The following is a 22,132-nucleotide window of genomic DNA, read 5'->3' as shown; positions in this document are numbered from 1 at the left end:
CCAGCCAGCTCTCAAGACTGCCTAGGGGGCCCCAGCGTACTGCAGAGGGTGGGGTACCCTTCAAGGTCAGCCACAGGACGGACATCTCTTAAGGTGGTACGTGGAAGCTCTGCTTGGGTGCCGACCCTCAGGAGGGAACTCGTCAAACTGACCCTCTCCTTCTGACTTCACCTTTAGGGAAGGTCAACCAAGTCCCTGCTTCCACCATAGTCCCTTTACCCAGCGAAAATGACAATCCTTTGTCTCAAATATTGGGCGGGAATCGTATGACTCTAGGACAAGACCTGAAAGTGAGTGCCTGTGGACTTCCCTGGCGGTCCAGTGGTCAGGACTATGAGCTTCCACTGCAGGGGGCGTGGGTTCGGTCCCTGGTTGGGGAACTAAGATCCTGAAGAAAAGAAAGTGAGCACCTGTTGCAGTGCCAACTCGCGGTGTGAAATAGATACTCTAAGAAGGAGGATGGCTCGGGAGACCTCAAAACCCAGATTCTACTTGGACAATCTCAAGTGAGCCGGGGTGGGGGGGAAGGAATTGTTCTGGCTGAGCTGGAGTAGAGGGATGACAGAAACAAAGGTCCAGTGCCAAATGGAGACCTGGCTTATAGTGAGAGCGTGAGACGGGGCAAAACACACACACAACAAGAGATAAAACGTTAACAAGCAGATTCAGAACCGCTGATACGGAGGGCCAACTATAAAGTTATACATGTGGGTTTCTGACGGGTCAGACGGTTGGTGTCCCTAACCTCCACATTGCTCAAGGGTCAACTGTATTTGCTCTGGCTAGAACCTTCAGTACAGTGTCGAATAGCAGCAGTGAAAGCAGGCATCCTTGTCATGTTCCTGATCTTAAGGGGAAAGCTTTCAGTCTTTCAATATGATGTTAGCTGTGGGTTTTTCATAAATAGCCTTAATCATGTTGAGAATTATGCCCTTTATTCCTACTTTTCTGAGAGTTTTTATCATAGAAAGATGTTGGATTTGTGAAATGCCTCTTCTACACCGTTTGAGAGAGTCATGCAGTTTTGTTTCCTTCATTCTGCTAATGTGATATGTCGCATTGATTGAATTTCCTTTTTCTTTCTTTTTTTTTTCTTGCCTGCGCTGCGCAGATGGTGGGATTTTAGTTCCCTGACCAGAGATTGAACCCGGGCCTTTGGCAGTGAGAGCAGAGTCCTAACCAATGGACTGCCAGGGAATTTCCATATTTTCTTATGTTTAACCACGCTGGAATCCCTGGGACAAATCCTACTTGGTCATGGTGAATAATTCTTTAAATATGTTATTGGATTCAATTTGCTAATATCTTATGGAGGATTTTTGCATCTGTATTCATGTGGGAAATTGGTCTGTAATCTTATTTTCTTGTGATGTCATTATCTGGCTTTGGTATTAGGGTAATGCTGGCCTCAGAGGATGAGCTGGGGACTGCTCCTTCTTCAGTTTTTTGGAAGAGTTTAAGAACAATTAATGTTAACTCTTCTTTAAATGTTTGGTAGAATTCACCTGTGAAGCCATCTGGTCCAGGACTTTTCTTTGTTGGGAGGTTTTTGATTACTGATTCAATCTCTTGTTATAGGCCTGTTGGGATTTTCTGTTTCTTCTCCATTTTCTGTTTCTTCTTGAGTTGGTTTAGGTAATTTGTGTGTTTCAAGGAATTCGTCCATTTCTTCTAGGTTATCTAATTTGTTGGTGTGCTATTGTTCAGAATATTCTCTTATAAACCCTTTTTATCTCAAAAAGCTCAGTAATAATGTCCCCATTTTCACTTTTTTTAATGACTATGTTCTTAGCTGTATTTTATTTATTTATTTATTTGTTTGTTTGTTTGTTTTTGGCTGCGTTGGGTCTTCATTGCTGTGCGCAGACTTTTCTCTAGTTGTGGCGACTGGGTGCTACTCTTCATTGTGGTGCGCAGGCTTCTTATTGCGGTGGCTTCTCTTGTTGTGGAGCATGGGCTCTAGGTGCCTGGGCTTCAGTAGTTGTGGCACGTGGGCTTCAGTAGTTATGGCTTGTGGGCTCTAGAGCGCAGGCTCAGTAGTTTAGTTGTGGTGCACGGGCTTAGTTGCTGCACGGCATGTGGGATCTTCCTGGACCACGGCTCGAACCCGTGTCCCCTGCAGTGGCAGGCGGATTCTCAACCACTGTGCCACCAGGGAAGCCCCCCATTTTCACTTCTGATTTCAGTTATTTGCAGCTTTCTCTTTTTCCTTTCTAAGTATGTGCTATATTCTGAATGTTATGTCCACTCAAAACTCGTCTATTAAATCCTAATGCTGAATGTGATGGTTTTAGGGGTTGGGGGCCTTTGGGAGGCGATTAAGTCATAAGGGCAAAGCCCTCACTAATGGGATATGTGCCTTTATAAAAGAGGCTCTAGAGAAATCCCTGGCTCCTTACACATGAGATAATGAGAGTCTGCGACCTAGAGGAGGCCCCTCACCTAATCACCGTGGCACTTTGATCTTGGACTTCCAGTCTCTAAAACTGTGAGAAATAAGTTTCCGTTGTTTATAAGCTACCCAGTTTGTGGTATTTTGTTATAGCAGCCTGACCAGACTAAGAAAGTCTAGCTAAAACTTTGTTAACATTGTTGAGCTTTTCAAAGAACCAACTTTTTTTTTTTTTTTTTTTGGCTGCGTTGGGTCTTGGTTGCTGCGTGCGGGCTTTCTCTAGTTGCGGCGAGCGGGGGCTACTCTTCGTTGCAGTGTGTGGGCTTCTCATTGCGGTGGCTTCTCTTGTTGTGGAGGACGGGCTCTAGGTGCACGGGCTTCAGTAGTTGTGGCTCACGGACTCAGTAGTTGTGGCTTGCAGGCTCTAGAGCGCAGGCTCAGTAGTTGTGGTGCACAGGCTTAGTTGCTCTGCGACATGTGGGATCTTCCCCGACCAGTGCTCGAACCCGTGTCCCCTGCATTGGCAGGTAGATTCTTAACCACTGCACTACCAGGGAAGCCTGACTAGTGTCCTTATACCTTCCCACCAGCAGTGTACAAGGGCTCCAATTTCTCCACATCCTTGCCAACACTTGCTGTTTTCTGTTTTTTGATAGTAGCCATCCTAATGGGTGTGATGTGGTATCTCACTGTAGTTTTGATTTACATTTCTCTATTGATTAGTGATGGTGAGCATCTTTTCATGTTCTTATTGGCAATCTGTATGTCTTTGTAAAAATATCTATCCAACTCCTTTGCCCATTTTTTGTTTAATGTATTTTAGCTTTTTTTTTTTTTTTTTTTGGCTGTGTCAGGTCTTTGTTGTGGTGCGTGGGCTCTACATCGCATGCAGGCTTCTCTCTAGTTGTGGCGTGAGGGCTTAGTTGCCCTGTGGCACGTGGGATCTTAGTTCCCCAACCAGGGATCAAACCCGCATCCCCTGCATTGGAAGGCAGATTCTTAACCACTGGACCATCAGGGAAGTCCCCTTTGCCCATTTTTGAATCAGGTTGTTTGTTTGTTTTAACTGTGGTTGAGTTGTAGGAGTTCTTTATATATTCTGGATATTAACTCATCAGATATATGATTTGCAAATATTTTCTCCCATATTTTCTCTGTGGGTTGCCTTTTTACTCTGTTGCTATGCCTGTTGATGCACAAAATTCTTAAAATTTCATCAAGTGCAATCTATTTTTTCCCTTGTTGCCTGTGCCTTTGGTGTCATATCCAAGAAATCATTGCTAAATCCAACATAATGCAGTTTTTCCCCTACGTTTTCTTCTAAGAGTTTTATAGTTTTAGATTTTACATTTAGGTCAAGGATCAATTTTAGTTCATTTTTGTATAAAGTGTTAGGTAAGGGTCCAACTTCATTCTCTTGCGTATGGATATCCAGTTTTCCCAGCACTGTTTATTGAAGACTGTCTTTCGCCCATTGAATGGTCTTGACACCCTTGTTGAAAGTCACTGGACTATATTTGCAAGTGTTTATTTCTGGACTCTATTGATTGTCCATATGTCTATCTTTATGCCAGTGATCTTTCAACACACTCTTTTGATTACTGTAGATTTGTAGTAAGTTTTGAAATCAAAAGGCTTGAGACCTCCAACTTTGTTCATCTTTTTCAGGATTGCTTGGCTATTCAGGGTCCCGTGGGATTCCATTATGAATTTTACGATGGGATTTTCTATTTCTGTTAACTATGTCATTGGGATTTTGAGAAAGATTGCATCAAACCTGTAGATCACTTAGAGTTCACAAACATGGGATGTCTTTTCATTTATTTATGTCTTTAATTTCTTTCAGCAATGTTCAGTAGTTTTAATGGTATAAATCTTTTGCCTCTTTGGTTAATTCTTAAATATTTTATTCTCTTTGGTGCTATTATAAATGGAATTATTTTCTTAATTTCTTTTTTGGCTTGTTCATTGTTAGTGTATAGAAATGCAACGGAATTTTTGTGTGTTGCTTTGTAGGTTGCTACTTTGCTGAATTTGTTTATAAGGTTTAACAGATTTTTGTGGAATCTTCAGTGTTTTCCGCATATAAGATTATAACATCTGTGAACAGAGATAATTTTATTTCTTCTTTTCCAATTTGAATGACTTTTCTTTCTTTTTCTTGCCTGATTGCTCTGGTTAGGACTTCCAGTACTATGTTGAATAAAAGTGGCAAGAGTGAGCCGTCCTTATCTTGTTCTTTATCTTAGAGGAAAAACTTCCTTTCACCATTGAGTATGATGTTTGCTGTGTATATGTTTTCATATACGGCTTTTATTATATTGAGTTAGTTTCCTTCTATGCCTAGTCTGTTGAGTATTTTTATCATGAAAGGGTGTTGAATTTTGACAGATGCTTTTTCTGCATCAATTGAGATATTCATGTGGTTTTCTTTCCCCTTCATTCTGTTAATGTGGTATAGTACACTGATTTTTGTATGCTCAACCATTCTTGCATTCTAGGGGAAAGTACCACTCGGTCATGATATATAATCCTTTTAATGTTGTTATTTTTAAAACTGTGGCATAGTGCACTTTTTTTTTTTTTTTAAAGAAAAGATTTCTTGAAGGAATGGTCAGCAGTGTCAGGAACCTCAGAGAGGTCAAGTAGGGGAAGGACTGAAGGGGATTTTGTTATTAAGAGGTTTTTTGTTAAACTTGTACTTGAATGTTCTTAGCAGCACTATTCATAATAGCCAAAAAGTATAAACAATTCAAATTTCCATCAACTCATGAATGTGGTATATCCATGCAATGGAGTATTATTCAGCCATAAAGAGGAATGAAGTTCTGATACATGCTACAACATGGATGAATGAAGTGAAAGAAGCCAGGCACGAAAGGCCATATACTATGTGATTCCATTTATATGAAAGTCAAATAGACAAGTCCACAGAGACAGGAAGTAGATTAGTAGTTTCCGGGGGTTTGGGGAAGATGTTTGGATTAGGTTGGGAGCTTGAAGAAGGTGTGAAATCTTTGGATTAGCTTCCCTCAGAAGAGGGCAGGAAGAGTTGAGCAAGAATAAGTGAAAAACTAAATGTTTGGCTGAGCTTATAAGCCCAACCTTGTACATTCAGATGGCCGCAGGAGTTGGTAAGAGATCAGGGTAACTGAGAACAAGCTGATGACTTTGCAGAATTACCGTGGGCAATGTGGTAGCTGCTGGTGAGCCATGGTAGGCTGGAAGGACCGTTAAGTTTTCAAGAATGGGAAGAAGGTGAATCCCACAAATATTTTAATAGACTAGTGTGCCTTCACAGCATCTGGCGCATGTAGAAAACACTTATTTGTTAAAAATAAAAGAATAATCAATTTTGGGGAAGGGTATCAACTTTACTGAGGTATATAATTCACATACCATACAATTCACTTATATTGGTCAGTTGATTTTTTTTTTTTTTTTGTCCGTGCCACACAGGTTTTGGGATCTTAGAACCCCGACCAGGGATCAAACCCGGCCCTGGCAGTGAAAGTGCCCAGTCCTGATCACTGGACCGCCAGGGAATTCCTGGTCAGTTGATTTTTGACAGGGGTGCTAATACAATTCAATTGGATACAAACAGTCATCTCAACAAATGGTGATGAGACAAATGCATATCCACATGGAGAAGAAATGAAGTTGGGACCTTTCCTCACACTATATACAAAAATTAACTCACATCCTAGTGGGTATAAAGTAATTTCTCATTTTGGCTTTGCATTGCTGTTCCCTAGTGATTAATGATATTGAACGTATTTTCATGTGCTTATTGGCCATTTATATATCTTCTTTGGAGAAATGCCTATTCAGATATTTTGTCCATTTTTAATTGGGTTATTTGTCTTTTCTATTATTGAGTTTTAAAGGTTCTTTTTATATTCTGCATATGAGACCCATATCAGGTATATGATTTACACATACCTGTTCTGTGTTTCTTTGCGCTTCCTTTGAAGGGCAAGTTTCTTGTGGGCTTCTTTTTTTTTTTTTTTTTGCGGTACGCGGGCCTCTCACTGCTGTGGCCTCTCCCGCTGCGGAGCACAGGCTCCAGACGTGCAGGCTCAGCGGCCATGGCTTATGGGCCTAGCTGCTCCGCGACATGTGGGATCCTCCCGGACCGGGGCACGAACCCGCGTCCCCTGCATCAGCAGGTAGACCCTCAACCACTGTGCCACCAGGGAAGCCCGGGCTTCTTTTTAGCATGATAAAATGTTCTCAAATTGATTGTGGTGATGATTATACAACTCTGTGAACATACTAAAAACCATTAAACTGAACACTTTAAAATGTTGTGTTTTATGGCATGTGAATTATGGCTCAATAGAGCTGTTATAAAATAACAAATGCTGGAGAGGGTATGAGAAAAGGGAACCCTCCTACACTGTTGGTGGGAATGTAAGTTGGTGCACCCACTACCGAAAACAGTGTGGAGTTTCCTCAGAAAACTAAAAATAGAATTACCATATGATCCAGCAATCCCACTCCTGGGCATATACCCAGACAACACTATAGTTCAAAAAGATATTTTGCAGTGGTTAAGAATCCGCCTACCGATGCAGGGGACACGGGTTCGATCCCTGGTCCGGGAAGATCCCACAGGCCGCGGAGCAAATAAGGCCGTGTGCCACAACTACTGAGCCTGTGCTCTAGAGCCCATGAGCCACAACTACTGAAGCCCGTGCGCCTAGAGCCCGTGGTCGGCAACAAGAGAAGCCACTGCAGTGAGAAGCCCCGTGCACCGCAATGAAGAGTAGCCACCGCTCACCACAACTAGAGAAAGCCCGTCTGCAGCAACGAAGAAACACCCAGTGCAGCCAAAAATTTTCAAATAAAATAAATAAATAAATTTATTTTTTTTTAAATCACGAGTTTAAAAAAAAAAAGTTTGGCAGCAAGGGAGCTGCTCTGCTACGTACAAAACCCCGGCCCAGAAGCAGGTCGTCTACGAATGATCTAGCACAGGTTCCCCACAAACGTGTGGTACGTGATGGGCAACGGGGTGGCTGCCTTTCCAGCCGTGCCCTGTGTCCCTGTATGAAGGGCTCTCCACACCGGACCCCGGTCCTGTGAAGTCTACTAACTTTGTGATTGCCAAACATGTCAGTGCAATCTTGGTGCTTCAACAGGACAGTAATCACCCACTCTGGACTCCATTGGCTGCTCAATGAACAGTCATTTCTCCTCTCCCTTCTTCCTTAGTTATGGACCCTAATATTGTTCAGAAGACAACAGGAGCAGTGAAGTGGGCCCTGCCCCAATCCCCAAGGGATGTTTAAAGTTTAGTATAAGAGCCAATGAGACAACCTCATTCCCTTTTGCCAGGTACTTGCTTCCTCAGCATCCCTTGCAGCTTTGAGTATAAAATGCAAGAATAAAGACATAAATTGAGGTAAGAACTGGTAAGCAAGAAGAAACCAGGACTTGATGATTTGGGAAATTCTCAGCCTATCTAGATTGCAAAAGATGCTAAAATTAGGAGACTCACTGTTAGGAAAACATGCTTTAGAGAGAAAGCCTAGGGTGTGGTTGGACAAACTTGCTACTGCCTGGAAAGGATCAGAAGGCCAGAGTATCCTGTTAAGAGTGCTCTTTAAGAGATTTGGCACATGACTCATGGATCCCTCCAGATATTTCAGCAGAAGCCAGGAACAGAGATGGGATTATCTAGGAAAGAGGACTCTCTTGTCCAGTGAAGTGTCCTGTGACATACACAGGAGACCCACAAAGTTCTTGAGGATGTTATATCAGCAAAAACTCTGCCGGCAAGGACTAAAAGGAACAAGAGAGGGGGAAATTAAAGAAAGCTCTAAAAGTTCTCTCAAAATACTAGGAAATATGCTAATATGCTTCTATGTTACTCAGCTACAAACATGTGCTACTCTTCAAGAAAAAGGAGCGGTGACTGTGAGGACGGAGGTGCAGGTCCAGAGGGTAGAGCTGAGAGCCCTGGAGGATTATTTCCAGGCCTTGAAACCTAATGGAGTTTGCTAGGCTGGATTTCAAAATTGCTTGGAACCAGTGACTCCTTTTCTCTTTCCATTTTCTTCCTTTTTTTTTTTTTAATTGAAGTATAGTTGATTTACAATATTGTGTTATCCATTTTCTTCCTTTTATTTATTTATATTTTTTGGCCACGCCACACAACTTGTGGGATCTTAGTTCCCCAACCAGGGATCAAAACCAGGCCCATGGTAGTGAAAGTGCTGAGTCTTAACCACTGGACCGCCAGGGAATTCCCATTTTCTTCCTTTTTAAATTGAAATGTCTATAACTGTTATACTGTACCTAAACCAGCATCTTACTTTAGAAAGTGAGTAGATAATTTATTTCTTGAATTTTTGTTTGTGAATTCATTTAATCCTCAGCACAATCACAGGTTCATGGATGGAGAGGAATTTTGCCCCGGGATGGATCATACCCAGAATCTCAGTCATACCCTTTTAGATGATGAGATATGGGACTTTTGAGCGGATGAGATTTAGATGAAATTTTGAACTTGAGTTGATGCTGTAATGTGTTGAGACTTTGGGGGACCTTGGGATCAAGTGAATGTATGTTGCATGTGGGATGGACATAAATCTTTGAGAGCCAGACAGAATGTAGTAAGCTGAATAATAATCCTTGGAACTTGTAACTATGTTACTTTAACATGATAAATAGGGACTTTGCAGATGTGGTTAAGTTAAGGATATTGAGACGAGATTATCTTGGTTTATGCAGGTGGATCCAATGCAATCACAAGGGTGCTTATAGGGAGGCAGAAAGGTCAGTCAGAAGATGTGACAATGCAAATGAACCTATCTATGAAACAGAAATAGAATCAGGGACATAGAGAACAGACTGGTGGTTGCCAAGGGGGCAGGGGGTGGGAGAGGGTTGGACTGGGAGTTTGGGATTAGCAGATGCAAACTGGTATACACGGAATGGATAAACAACAAGGCCCTACTGTATAGCACAGGGAACTCTATTCAATATCCTGTGATAAACCATAATGGAAAAGAGAAAGAATGTATATATATGTATAACTGAGTCACTTTGCTGTACAGTAGTAATTAACACAACATTGTAATTCAACTACACATCGATAAAAAATAAATTAAAAAAATAAAAGATGTGACAGTGGAAGCAGAGGGTCAAAGAGAGATTTGACAATTTTACATTGCTGGCCTTGAAAATGGAGGAAGGGTCGTAAGCCAAGGAATGCATGTGGCCTCTAGAAACTGGAACAGACAAGGAAACAGATTTTTCTCTAGTCTCTGGAAGAGGCATGGCCCTGCTGAGGTTTGATTTTGTCTCAATAAAACCCACTTCAGGGACTTCCCCGGTGACACAGTGGTTAAGAATCCACCTGCCAGTGCAGGGGACATGGGTTTGAGCCCTGGTCCAGGAAGATCCCACATGCCGCGGAGCAACTAAGCCCGTGCGCCACAACTACTGAGTCTGCGCTCTAGAGCCCTCGAGCCACAACTACTGAGCCCATGTGCTGCAGCTACTGAAGCCTGCGCGCCTAGAGCCCATGCTCCGCAACAAGAGAAGCCCCCGCAATGAGAAGCCCACATGCCGCAACTAGAGAAGGCCTGCATGCAACAACGAAGACCCAACGCAGCCAAAAATAAATTTAAAAAATTTAAAAACCCACTTCAGACTTCTGACTTCAAGAATTATAAAACAGTGTTTATGTTATTTTAAGCCATGAAGTTTGTGGTACTTGGTTACAGCAATAGGAAATCAATACAAGGTCACACTGAGCTTTGGTGTAAACAGCTTCTGAGATTAAAAACACAGTAGACAGGAGGAAAGTATGTAGCCAGTCTGTAGCAGAACAGAAAGAGGCAGATAAGTGGAGTAGCTCAGTCATGTATGGACAGAGTCTGGGAGAAAAGCTGCACAAACTCTTGCCCTTCCTGAGCTAGGACAGGCCATTCCTTCTGGTCAGGCCAGGCTCCTGAGTGGGAAGCCCAGCGAGGCTGACTGCAATTCAGTTAAGGAGGAACTTTTAACAGGATTGTCTGGAAAGAGTCTCCATTTAGACTGGGGTGTGCCCCCTCAGTGGAGGCGGTAGAGATGGAGGGAGGCATCGCAGCAACTTCCTGCCTCCCTCTATTCCAATTCTCCGTGTGCTAAATGTATTAGTTATTTTAATCCTGTCCGCTGTTGGATGGGTGAGGCCCTCCTTCATTTCAGAGACTAGATTTTAGGCATTCTCTGGATTAGCACTTTTTATTTTTTTTACTCCTACAATTTTGTTTCTGTTTGACCCCTTTGAGTTTCTTTAATTTTTTATTTTTAAAAATTGAAGTATAGTTGATCTACAATATTGTGTTAGTTTCAGGTGTACAGCAAAGTGATTCAGTTATATATATATGTATATATATATATTTTTTTTTTTTTTTCCCAGAGTCTTTTCCATTATAGGATATTACAAGTTACTGCATATAGTTCCCTGTGCTATACAATAAGTCCTTGTTGCATATCTACAGATCAGCACTTCTGACTCTAAATGTGCACACGAATAACCTGGTGAGTTTGTTAAGCTGCAGATTCTGAATCCGTAGGTTAGGGTGGGGGCCCAGGGAGGCTGATGCTGCTCGTCTGCAGCAACTTTGTGTAACAAGGTTCTAAAGATCAGTGACTCTCAAACCTGAGCACACGTCAGCATCACCTGAAGGACTTGTTAACACAGGCTGCTGGGCCCACCCGGAATGTGATTCAGTAGGTCTCGGTGCGGACTGAACATTTTCCTTTTAACAAGTTTGAAGAAGATGACGATGATAATAATCAGGAACCACACTTTGAGAACCACCACTCTAGAAGATTCTATGTGTGACCCACAGCTTTCACCCTTTTGGGAACTTGGTGCAGTGTCCCCACTGCTGGAGTTCTGGTTCTTTAGCTTACAGTCTTCTCATTGCTCCCAGAGTCGCTCAGGAGGAGTTACTCATTCTTCTTTGTGTTTAGCTTGCTTACCTCTGTTGTTAAGAAACGTCTGAAATTTGTGTTTTATTAGCAGGATTTTGGTGAGATTTGTATAGACGAGGCCTCTGCATCTCTGCTGGCTCTGGGGACCACCGTTATGGAATCCTTACCATGTCCTAGGCCTGGCCTTGGGCTCTTTGCAGACTCAGTGAGACCATCCCTCCCTTGACCGCAGCACGGGCAGGCCCCTCTGGCACCACCTGTCCGTGGCCCTCACCTCACGGTTAGTGTCTGGGAATTTGTACGTTACTCTTCAGGGTGGAGGAAGCGTCTTCTTTACCTGTGTATTCAGCTCACCTAGTGCCTGGCATCACATGCTAGCCGGATGACCGACTTTACCACCAGATACACCATTCCCCTCAGAGGGTACAGGACCCTGATGGTCTAGGGAAGGGTGGGTTAAGCAAGGGGACAACGTGAGCAGGGCAGCCTAGGAAGGACACTGGAAGGAAGGGGGACGGACGGGGCTGTCTGGGTTAACCCAGCCCGTCAGCTCCCACCAGGGCTCCAAGGAAGCCAGTCCCGCCAAGACACCCAAGGCAGGAAGTCACTGTGAGGCCCACGGTGAAGGGGGTGGGGCCTGCGCAGGGTGGAGGCTCTGATGCGCATCCCCTCCACCCTTCCCCATCCCTGACTCTAGCCATGCTTGTCCAGTTCCTCCACTTCCTCTATGGCCCCTAACTGCATCCCCACCGACCGAGGCAGACAGGCTGGGCAGGAAACACACACAGCCTCCTCTTGGGCCCACTTTATTTGGGAGAGGCATGGGGAGGGCTCTAGGCCTGCTGTGCCCCTAGGAGAGCTCGCACCTGCCCAATCTGCCAGTCGACACTGGAGCGCGCAGTGCCCCCCAGGGCTGCGTACTGCTCCACGCTGTGTCCGTAGTCCCACACGTGGCTCACGTCTCCCGAGAACAGGGGGCTGGGGGGAAAGGAGGAGGTGGGCCTGGGCTGGCCTCGAGGAAGGCAGCAGAGGGAGGGGAGGGGAGGGGAGGGGAGGGGAGGGGAGCACACCTGATGGTCTGTAGCTCCTGCAGCGACAGCTGGTTGAGGGCGACCCCTTTGGTCTCGGCCATGAACACGGCTTTCCCGGAGGCCTCGTGGGCCTGGCGGAATGGCATCTGGGGGCGCGGGGGGCAGGAGAGTGGTGCTGACGCAGGCTTCCTGAGCTCCCTGTTCTGCTGGGGGTGCCGGCCCTCCCCCTGCGCCATGACCACCGCCACCCCCAGCCTGAGGAACATCCCTGTCCCCTTGCCCCTCCACCCTGGCTGCCCCACACTTACCCCTTTGCGGACCAGGTAGTAGGCGAGGTCAGTTGCCAGCATGTCAGGACTAAGAGCCCGTGCCATATTCTCACGGTGAATCTGGGGACAGCAGGCCAGGCGAGTGTGAATCTGGGGGGCCCTTGGTCCTGGAGCTGCCAGCCTAAGGCCTACCCCCCCTCAGCCAGGAAGTCCCCTGCCTTGGGCAGATCCCCTCTTACCCACCCTCTTCTGCTTTCTCTGCTTGAACCATCATTTCATAATTATTGATAATTATTAGCTGTGCTACTGGGGTTGCCTCCTTATCTTTAGCATCAGGATCACCTGGAGGATTTATAATGAATACAGATCTCCGTGGCCTAACCCAGAGTCTCTGATTCAGCAGGTCTGGAGGGGGCCCTAGGATTGCAGGTCTGTCAAGTTCTCAGGTGATACTGCTGCTGCTGATCCCGGGACAACCACTGCTTTAGAGACACATCCTGAACTATTTAGGAATGAAATGATGAGGGGGATTTGCTTAAAAACAACGGTGGAGGGGGTAGTGGGTAAAGACAGCTGAAGCAAGAATGGCCATGGGTTGATTGTTGTTTAAGCCGAGTGTTGGTACATAAGGGTTCATGATACACAGCCTCTCAACTGTTTATACTGAAATTTCCCATAGTAAATGGTTAAAGAAGAAATCTGGCCAGGCCAGCTGATGGGGCTCCTTGAGTCTAACCCACTTCCATTCTACTGCAATATGTCTCTTCGCTCTTCCCAGGGCAGGAACAAGCACATGGCCCCTCCCTCTGCCCCACGGCCTCTGGACCCACCCACGCTTGCCTCCTCTCAAGATCGCCCTCCTGGCATCCCAGCCCTGAGCTTAGGGACCTCGGGGAGAAGAGACGTGTCTTGCCTGCAGTGTAGAGATGACGCCAGTGGCCACCTGGATGACGGCGCTCATGGTGTTGGACACTTCAAACACGGCTTCCTTGTCCTCCTGGGAGGCACATGGCAGGAGGTAAGGGCCCAGTAGCCTGGTGCCCAGTGAGGCCTTCCCACTGCCTTCCACTGGGAACACTCAGCACCTTGTACACCCCGCACCAAGGGAGAGGAGAGCACTCCCAGGGCTGGGTGCGCAGGACAGGAGGTGGCAATTCTGTGGGGCCCCTGCCCAGATGAGCCAGGACCCCAAGAATTGGTATGCGGTGTGTGTGCAACTGGGTCCCCAGCCTCGCACCTGTAAGTCCTTGTTGTAGGTGCTCGGAAGTCCCTTGAGGGTCATCAGGAGCCCAGCACACTGAGGGGACAGGGAGGATCAGGGGGCTGGACCTCGGAGCCTGTCCTGGACGTTCCCTCAGGACCCTCCGGGTCAGCGCAGAGGCCTCGCCCCAACTCCCTGCCCTGCTTACCCGCCCAAACACTCGCCCCGCCTTGCTACGGATCAGCTCCAGGCTGTCTGGGTTTTTCTTCTGGGGCATCAGGCTGCTTCCAGTGCTGGAGACAGAGATGCCGGGGCTGAAGGGGCTCCGGTGCCCCTTGGCTGGTCTGCTGGGCAGCTCTGCCCGGGGGTTGGGGTGAGGAGGAAAGAAGCCATGCTGGTGGGCGCAGAGCTGGGGGAGGGCAGGCGCAGCCTTACCTGTAGGCGTCTGAGAGCTGCACCAAGTTGAATTCTTTGGTGCCATAGAGGATGAGATCCTCGGCCATCCTGCTGAGGTGGGTCATACACAGCGAAGCCCAGAACAGGAACTCAGCTTGTGGGAGGAGAGGGAGAGCAGGCTGTCTGGTCACCAGGCCTCGCCCCTCACCCAGCCTGGAGAAGGTCCGGTGGGCCATACGGGGGTGGTAGGAAGCTGGAGAGGAGGCAGGGCGGGGGGACAAAGGCAGCACGCACTGCAGGGGACTGGCCCTGGAGGGCGGGCGGGCTAGCGCCCAGGACTCACCCACAAAGTCTCGCTCACTGGTGGCATCCATGCTGTTGAGAGTGATGGCCCCAAATTTCAGTTCTGGCCGATTCAGGAAGGGGAAGGCAATAGGGTTGGGCTGGAGGGCGAGGAGGGGCCTTCTCCCCACCCCCACCCCCCAACCAGGCTGCCCAGCACCCCCCCATGACCCCCTCTCAGGGAGGAGGAGTAGGGAGGGGCAGGAGGTTGGGAAGGTCTTTGGTACAGGTCCCAGGAGGGAGGCGGGAGCCCTGAGTCTCCCCGGCACCACACACCTCTCCCATGGCCTCCCCTTGCCTCTCTAGCCTCACTGGCCATAGATAATAGACCAGGGTTTTACCCGGACCCCTGCCCTCTCTAAGTGTGTGTCTGCGAGACCTGGCAGGTGCTGAGGGTGGTCTCCTGGGAAAGGAGGGGCAGGGTGCCTCACCTGCTCGGAGCAGCTCCCGGTCCACACCCAGAGGGTTGCCTGCGATGGCCCCGCTGCAGAGATGGGAGGGGTTCTGAGTGACCGGGGCTCCCGGCAGGCAGGCCCTGGCATGTACTTGCACGCACACCTGTGCTGAGCTCTGGTTGCCAGGGCTGCGGCCTGGTCGGCTTGGGTGCCAGACAGTTGTCCCCACGCGGGGGAAACGGCACGATGTGAGCAGCTGGCTGGCTCTCTGGAGAGCTCTGGCGTGGCTGTGACACACTCATCGCCCCCCTCTTAGAGAGAGCTGAGGGTCCATTTGTGGTCTCCCTCCCACCGTGGCTGGGGAGGCTGACTGCCTGGCTTCTGTCCCCCTCTGCCCTTCCTGGCCCCTCCTCTTCTCTTGAAGCCCAAGGAACATGCTAAGTATGTGGCAGCAGCCCCATCCTTGGAGCACTGGGCCTCACTCACCTCCCCAGGGGCAGGACGTTGATCCGCTTCTGCACCTCCAGCAGCCTCTCAGAGTCTCTGGTCAGTGCCACAGCATGGCTGTGGGAAGCCAGGAGGCAGGAGGGTCAGGGCAGCCTGGGCTGGGCCCCTCCCCTCCACCACGCCCCTCCCTCACTGCCCGCTCACCTCAGGATCCAGTGGCTCCAGCGGATGGGCTGAGCCCTCTGCAGGTGTGTGTACCCTGGGAAGAGGATGTCACGTTCCCTGTGGGGGAAAAGTAGGGGCAGGGAGCCTGAGGGGCTCAGGAGGTTCAGGCGAGGCCTGCCTGGGACCCTGGGACCCTGCAGGCCTGGGCCCCTGTAGGGAAGAGCAGGGCAGGCTCACCAAGGATCTGCCTGCACAAGGGACCAAGTGATCTGGGGACAAACATGGTGTAAGGGAAGGGTCGGGAGGTGGGGCATTGTGACTGGGCCATGGCTGGGGGGCGTCCAGAGGGTGAGCGTAGGACGAAGTAGAGATTACCCCTTCAGCTGGGGCCTCTGCACCTTGGCAGCAGATCTGGGTAGGGGCCAGGGCAGGAGGGGAGGTGCATGGCAGGTACCACCTGGCAGTGAGAGGAACTCCAGAGGAGCCCAGAATAGCTGGGGGCACTTTAAAGTACGCAGGGCAGTGGCACAGGTGCTGTGAGTGACGGTTCTAAGTTTTTTAAATAAACAGCTTTATTGAGATATAATTCACATACAAATCACCCATTTAAAGTGTACATTTAGTGTACAACCATCACCCCAAGAGAGAAACCCTGGGACCTCCCTGATGGTGCAGTGGTTAAGAATCCGCCTGCCAATGCAGGGGACATGGGTTCGATCCCTGGTCTGGGAAGATCCCACATGTCGCAGAGCAACTAAGCCCGTGCGCCACAACTACTGAGCCCACGTGCTGCAACTACTGAAGCCTGCGCGCCTAGAGTCCGTGCTCCGCAACAAGCGAAGCCACAGCAGTGAGAAGCCCGCTCACTGCGTGCGCCAATGAAGACCCAACACAGACAAAAAAAAAGGAAAGAAACCCTGTACTCATTAGCAGTCAGTCCCTAATCCTCCCAACACCCACCCTGCCCCGAGGATGACAGTTTGGGGGCCCTTGTTTTCCCCCAGTGAAGTCAGTGAAACAGGGGTCACAGGGAGCTGGGGAAGAGGAGGGGTCAACCCTGTCTCTGACACCAAATAGAGACTTCTCAGAAGTCATGTCACAGAAGCCAAAGCTTGGGATGAGGCCAGCGGGAGGCAGCCCTCAGCTCTGTCCTTTGCCCGCCATGCTGTGTGGGGACAGGGGACATGGGGCACAGGCAGGCCAAGGAGTGACTCTCTGGTTGCCCCGGGCAAGCCGGCCCCTTTCCGCGGGCTTCGGGCCATCTGCCTAGTGCCTTAGCCTCTGGCCTGTGAACCCTCAAAGGGTGAGCTCCCCCTGCCTGCTAAGCTGGGCTGGCTGGGGGTCAGGGATGCTGCAAGAAATCCCCACTCCTGGCTGCTCTGCCTCACTCAGTCCAGGAGTTCTGGACTGTACCCCTGTACCCCAGAGCCTGGCCCCCCTACCCTCATCACCCCTGCCACCTAGGTCTGGCATTCAGGCTGCCTGTCTCGGGGGAGCGGAGACCCTGGATGCCCTCATGCCCCTCTCTGCCACCTGGTGTTGCATGCACTCACGCCTCTGCCCGATCCACCATGGTTCTGATGAGCTCCCGGAGGAGGGCAGAGAGCGTGGAGCAGTTCTGCCGCATCCACAGCCTGAGGTCTGTGACCACCTGTTGGGAGGAGGATGTGGCACTCAGGGACCACAGATGTGTTGCCTCCCTGGGGAGCCAGGACCGCTGCTGAGCCCCAGCTCTGCTGTCTGGACCCCCCGAGGTTGGGAAGGCCCAGGGCGGGGAGCCGGGCAGGCTGGCGGCACCTGGTCGTTCCGACTTCGTCCTGTGTGCAGCTTCCCTGCGGTTTCACCGATGAGCTCCTGGGGGTGGAGGGAGGCACGCAGTCGGGGTCTGCCTGCTTGTGGCCCTCCCTCCCTGCCCCGGGGTGCCCTGGTTCTGCCCGATCTCTGCTAAGGCCTCCTGCTCTGAGGTCCCAGTGATGAAGGGAACAGAATGATGGTGCTTATGCTCAAAGTGGCCCAGAGAGGGGAGGGGCAGGGGTGGGGGGTGAGGTGGGGGTGGCCTCACCTTCAGACGCCGCTCATTGGCCGTGTGGATGTCCTCATCATTGGGGTTTAGTTTGAAGGTGCCCTGGGCCCACTCCTCAGCTACCTGTAGCAGATAGCAGCAACACGGGGGTCAGGAGGGTGGCATCAGCAGTTGAATCCTGGCAGCGCTCCACCCCCGAGGAGAATCACAGACCAAGAGCACGTTTGCTCAGGAGCCATAGGACCACAGGAGCATTAAGGGATGAAGAGACAGTCAGCACAGCATGTGGTTAAAGGGCACCTCTCTAGGCATATGATCACTACGAGGGGAGATGACAGGCTTGGGATGATACCGCAGCCTGCGCTCGCTCGGGGATTTGGTGAAAGCCTGGGACCACAGGGAGGGACGCTGGGTTGGGCCTGGGAGTGTGGAGAGTACCTTGTCCAGGCCCTGGAGTATCTGGTCCATCTCGGTCTTGGTGAGGATCCCCGCCTTCTGCAGGCCCCGGCTGTAGGCCTTGCTGCCCTGCACGTCCACCTCCCAGAGGTGCTGGTCATAGGTGATGGACGAGTTGAACTTCTCCATGATGGGGTCCACTGAGCCCACAAACCGGCCACCCCACAGCTTTCCGCTCTGGCCAGGAGGGCATGATCAATTAGTCTCCTCCCCCCTTGAGAACAGGACCTCCCACAAAGGGCCCTCAGGAGAGTTATCAGATCTGACGGCAGTGGGAGCCAGCGGGCAGGGTTATTCTCACTGGACAGATAAGGAAACTGAGGCTCAGAGAGGGTTAGGAACTTGCCCAGAGTCACTCAGGGAGTGAATGTGGGAAATTGGCTGGACACTGAAGTTAGGTTCTTTCCCACCATGGGGCGCTGCTCCAGGGAGATGGTGGCAGGCACCCCTGAGACCACAGCAGAACTTCTGGGACCCTTCCTGCCACTGACCAAAGTGAGAAGTTACTCTGGAATCCAGCTCTGATGTACCAGGGATAATGACAATAATGCTGGCTAACATACGTCGCATTCTCACTGTCTGCCAGGCACCATTATTTGCTCGTCACGCAGACGGCAACGCTGTGAACTGGGTACCAATACTATCCTGCTACAGAGAGGAAAAACTGGGGCACAGAGCAGATCTTTACCTTGCCCTTGCTGAGAGCGGCAGAGCCCGGACTGCACCTCGGCAGCCGGAATTCGAAGCCCTGCTCTAAACCCCACATGCCACCAGGACCTCTCTGCTGGCTCTGCTGTTCTGAACATTTGCTGCAGGAACAGGTGAGGAGGCACTTGAGGGGCCCCATCAGTCTCAAATTACCTGCATCTCCCTCCCCCAGCTTGGGGTGGGGCCTAAGGTCCCAACCCCCCACTCCTCTGGAGAGCACCCCAGACACACCCATTATCATTGGCCTTCTAGGAGGTCACTAGCTGACCCTCTGCCCCCCAGGAGCCAAGGGCAGAGGGATGGGACAGAGACACCTCTGTTTTGAAAGAGGGCATAGGTCAGGGCATGGGACAGATGGGGGAGGGAGCGCAGAACCCCTGAGGGGCAGTCCTAGTGCCCAGTGAGCCAAGGACAGGAGGAGAGTGGTCTGGGGTGGAGATGGGAATGTTACTTCGCTGGCATCTTTTCTGTGGAAGGGGTCTACAGTGGCCATTGGGGACATATGTTCTGCTCTGTCTCCCTGCAATGTCGTAGACCTCAGTTAGCCACCTGACCATAGGAGTGTTATATTACCTCTCTAACCTTCAGGGTTGTCCCTTTATAAAATAGGAATAATAATAGCATCTATCTGATGGAATTGTTAGATTAAGCCATTAGATTAAGCTAACTGCATACATAGCACAGTGCCTGGTACTCAGTAAGTTCTAGGTATTGCTAAGGGAGGGGCCGAGGGCTGCCAGGGTCAGGGTGTGCCTTAGCTCCACTCGTCACTCCTGTGTGCACCCCCGGGACCTGGCCCCAGGGTGCTCTGGCCCCAGGGGGTGCTCTGGCCCCAGGCTGTGAGCTGACCCCTCAGTGCCCAGCAGCCTTGGCTGCCAGAGGACTCTGCCCTGCAGATGTAGCCTCTGCCCCCACTCAGCCTTTTGAGCTGGACCTGCCCCTTACCCCCTGCTGCCCCGCCAGGCCTAGATCTCCAGCAAAGCACCACGTGGGGCCCTGGTCCTGACCACTGGGGCCAGAGGGCCAGGGCCAGCCAGTCAGGATGGGGAGGCAGGCTGCCCTTCAGCCAGGGGCCTGGCATCACCTCCCCCAGCAGGCCCCTGGACTCGCTTCGTGGGTTGTTAGTAATAACAACTATTTAACAAGTGGGGCCGCAGCCAAACCAATTAGTGCCAACCCACAGGACGGCCTGGGGAAAGCAGAGGTCGCCTGGCACCCTGGTTTCCTGAAGGCAGCCCACTCCGCATTGGGGCCAAGCTCCTACCCTGCTGGCAGTCTTAAAAGGACCCCAGGAGGATGTTAGAGTGACGTGCCACCACCTGGGCACTGAGAGAGGGGCGAGATGGTGGGAGAGGGCACTGCTGTGAGCCAGGGTACATCTGGGCCAGAAGGATCCCTTTGGGGCAAGGGGACAGGGACACTGGTTCAGGCTGGGATGAAAGAGCAACAGCCAATTTAGAACACATGGGAAATACCGGCGTTGTCCCTCTTAGTGTCATTAGCCATGATTTATTGAGCACCTACTATTGCTTCGCCCTGTGCCAGGCATTCTCCAGATGCTCTTACACCCTCCTATGAGGTTACCCCTATTTTACAAATGAGGAAAGACATTCAGAGAGGTCGAGTGACTGCTTCAGAGCCAAGTTTGTTTGGCCCCAAAGTCCAGGCCCTGCCACGGGCCCTCCACCATGACCCAGAAGCTAGTAGGGCAGACAGTCTTAACCCATTTATTCAAAAAAAACTGAGGCCCAGAGAGGAAGTGACTTGCCAGCTAATGGGGGCCAGGAGGGACTGGAACCCACACCTCCTGCTTCCCAGGCCCAGGGTTCCCTTCTCTGGCATCAAGCAAACAGTCCCTTTTACTTGAAGGGTTCAAAGCAATGACCTCATGATCCAGTACCTTACAGAGAAGGCAGACAGCTAATATTATCTCCATCTGCTGGGTAAATCAACTGAGGCCCAGGGAAAGGAACCTGTGCCTCAGACTCCTGCCACTAAGTCAGAAAGAGAACCCAGGAGTCCTCTGGCTCTGAGGGAGAGAGGCCAATGAGACAGGAAGCCACCAGGTCCTGGGGCCACACGGCACGGTCCCCTACATCCTGGCTCTTAGCACACGCAAGAGTCCTGTGGACTCTGCTACACAGGGACAACTGCTATGGTAGGAGAGGGGCACAGGATGGGGACTGCCAGGAGGACGGGGGGTGGGGGGCGGGAAGGAAGGAATGAAGAGGTGAGGGTGCTGAATGAGTGGGCCGCACCTTTCCCGCCCGGCCTAGATCACGGTCAGGTCAGGGCCACCTTCCCCAGCAGTGTGGGTTGGTGCATTTGCCACAAAGCCTGCCTAGGGAGGGGTGAGGGACCGGGGAGAGCAGATGGTGGTGGGGATACCGGGAAGTCGGGGCAAAGCTCTCTTTAGGGCTCTGGCAGGTGCGCCGGGGCGTACCCACTGCCTGGAGCCAGCGAGGACAATTACCAGGAGGGTGGAGGGCGACAGGTCTGGCTCGGGGAGATCGCGTGCGCAGGTCACTGTCCCGGCTGGCGCCCAGGGCGCCCCTCCCCCTCGTTTGGAGGCCTGGAGGACCGGCGTCCTCGAGATCCCACTCACCTCCGATGCCATGTTGGGCGGTTCCTTGCCGTCCGGGAGCCTAGGTCCTCTGGGTCTGGAAGACAGGGCAGAACTGACGACCTCGTCGGCCACCGGGCGGTGTCCCTCGGGCGGGGCCGGCTCCGGGTTGGGGCACTGCCTTTGGAGCGCAGCCTGTGGCGGAGGCGGACGTGGGCAGCGCCCAGCCAGCGCTCGCGCGGGTCCTCTGCGTCCTCCCCTCCCGTCAGTCCCGCCCGTCCAGCCCGTTCGGCCGCCGAGCACTTACCACCGCCTGGCCGCGCGGTGAGTCTCTCCACAGCCGCGGGGCTGGACTTTTCCGGCCGGGAGAGCGTCAACAGCAGCCCAGCGCTGTCCCCGCCTCCTATCGGCGGCCGCACCAATCCCAGGCAGCCCGGCCCCGTGGGCGTTGCCTCCGCCCTCCAACGCCGGCTGTGGGCGGAGCCGTCTGCGGAGCGGCTTTGGGCTGAGCAGCACTAGGGAGGCGGTAGGCGACTGTGAGGGTCCCCTACCCCCAGGGCGGCAGTGCTCAAGGCTGCAGACTGCTCCGGGCACTGGAGGGAGACCCGGGCTAGGGATAGAGGTAAAGACACTGGAGCAGGCCTGGCGGGCTCACAGGAGACACAAGGTGAAAAGCCACGCCCGATCATTCGTTCATTCAACAAACACGTACCCGCACCTCCTATGTGGTAGGTACAGAGTTAGACACTGAAGGAAAGGAAATGAGCATAAGAAATGATGCTTGCCTCAAGAAGCTCTAACAAAGCG

The 22,132-nt window shown here is 51.0% G+C and overlaps 2 protein-coding genes across 5 annotated transcripts in view; one reads left to right on the top strand and one right to left on the bottom strand.

The window, feature by feature from the left end:
• Nucleotides 1–12,119: 12,119 nt before the first annotated feature.
• On the bottom strand, nucleotides 12,120–21,733 carry ASL (argininosuccinate lyase). 4 transcript variants are annotated; one of them, XM_033839099.2, is made up of 17 exons: nucleotides 21,633–21,733; nucleotides 21,368–21,422; nucleotides 18,037–18,231; nucleotides 17,638–17,721; nucleotides 17,373–17,429; nucleotides 17,129–17,226; nucleotides 15,615–15,692; nucleotides 15,450–15,527; nucleotides 15,000–15,052; nucleotides 14,570–14,632; nucleotides 14,266–14,380; nucleotides 14,039–14,123; nucleotides 13,867–13,926; nucleotides 13,543–13,626; nucleotides 12,669–12,749; nucleotides 12,400–12,506; nucleotides 12,120–12,307 (listed from the first exon to the last, which is right to left on the bottom strand). In XM_033839099.2, exons 2-17 carry the CDS (start codon nucleotides 21,377–21,379, stop codon nucleotides 12,163–12,165), a joined length of 1,395 nt encoding a protein of 464 aa, XP_033694990.1. In that variant the 5' UTR covers nucleotides 21,380–21,422; nucleotides 21,633–21,733; the 3' UTR covers nucleotides 12,120–12,162. The 4 variants fall into 4 exon arrangements, with proteins under 4 accessions (XP_033694990.1, XP_073648148.1, XP_073648147.1 ...); XM_073792047.1 differs by having other exon boundaries at nucleotides 18,037–18,147; nucleotides 21,633–21,649; XM_073792046.1 differs by lacking the exon at nucleotides 21,633–21,733 and having other exon boundaries at nucleotides 18,037–18,147; nucleotides 21,368–21,615.
• CRCP (CGRP receptor component) overlaps nucleotides 13,509–22,132 on the top strand; it is a 67,810-nt gene continuing 59,186 nt past the window's right edge. Inside the window, exons 1-2 of the mRNA XM_033839101.2 lie at nucleotides 13,509–13,647; nucleotides 18,641–18,875. The gene's annotated coding sequence lies outside the window, so the exon portion shown is untranslated. The remainder of the gene's footprint in view (nucleotides 13,648–18,640; nucleotides 18,876–22,132) is intronic.

Source organism: Tursiops truncatus, chromosome 15, assembly GCF_011762595.2.
Source record: "Tursiops truncatus isolate mTurTru1 chromosome 15, mTurTru1.mat.Y, whole genome shotgun sequence".
Taxonomy (NCBI): Eukaryota; Metazoa; Chordata; class Mammalia; order Artiodactyla; family Delphinidae; genus Tursiops; species Tursiops truncatus.
The sequence above is the reverse complement of the archived record's forward strand: the minus strand, read 5'-3'. Positions and strand labels throughout refer to the sequence as shown.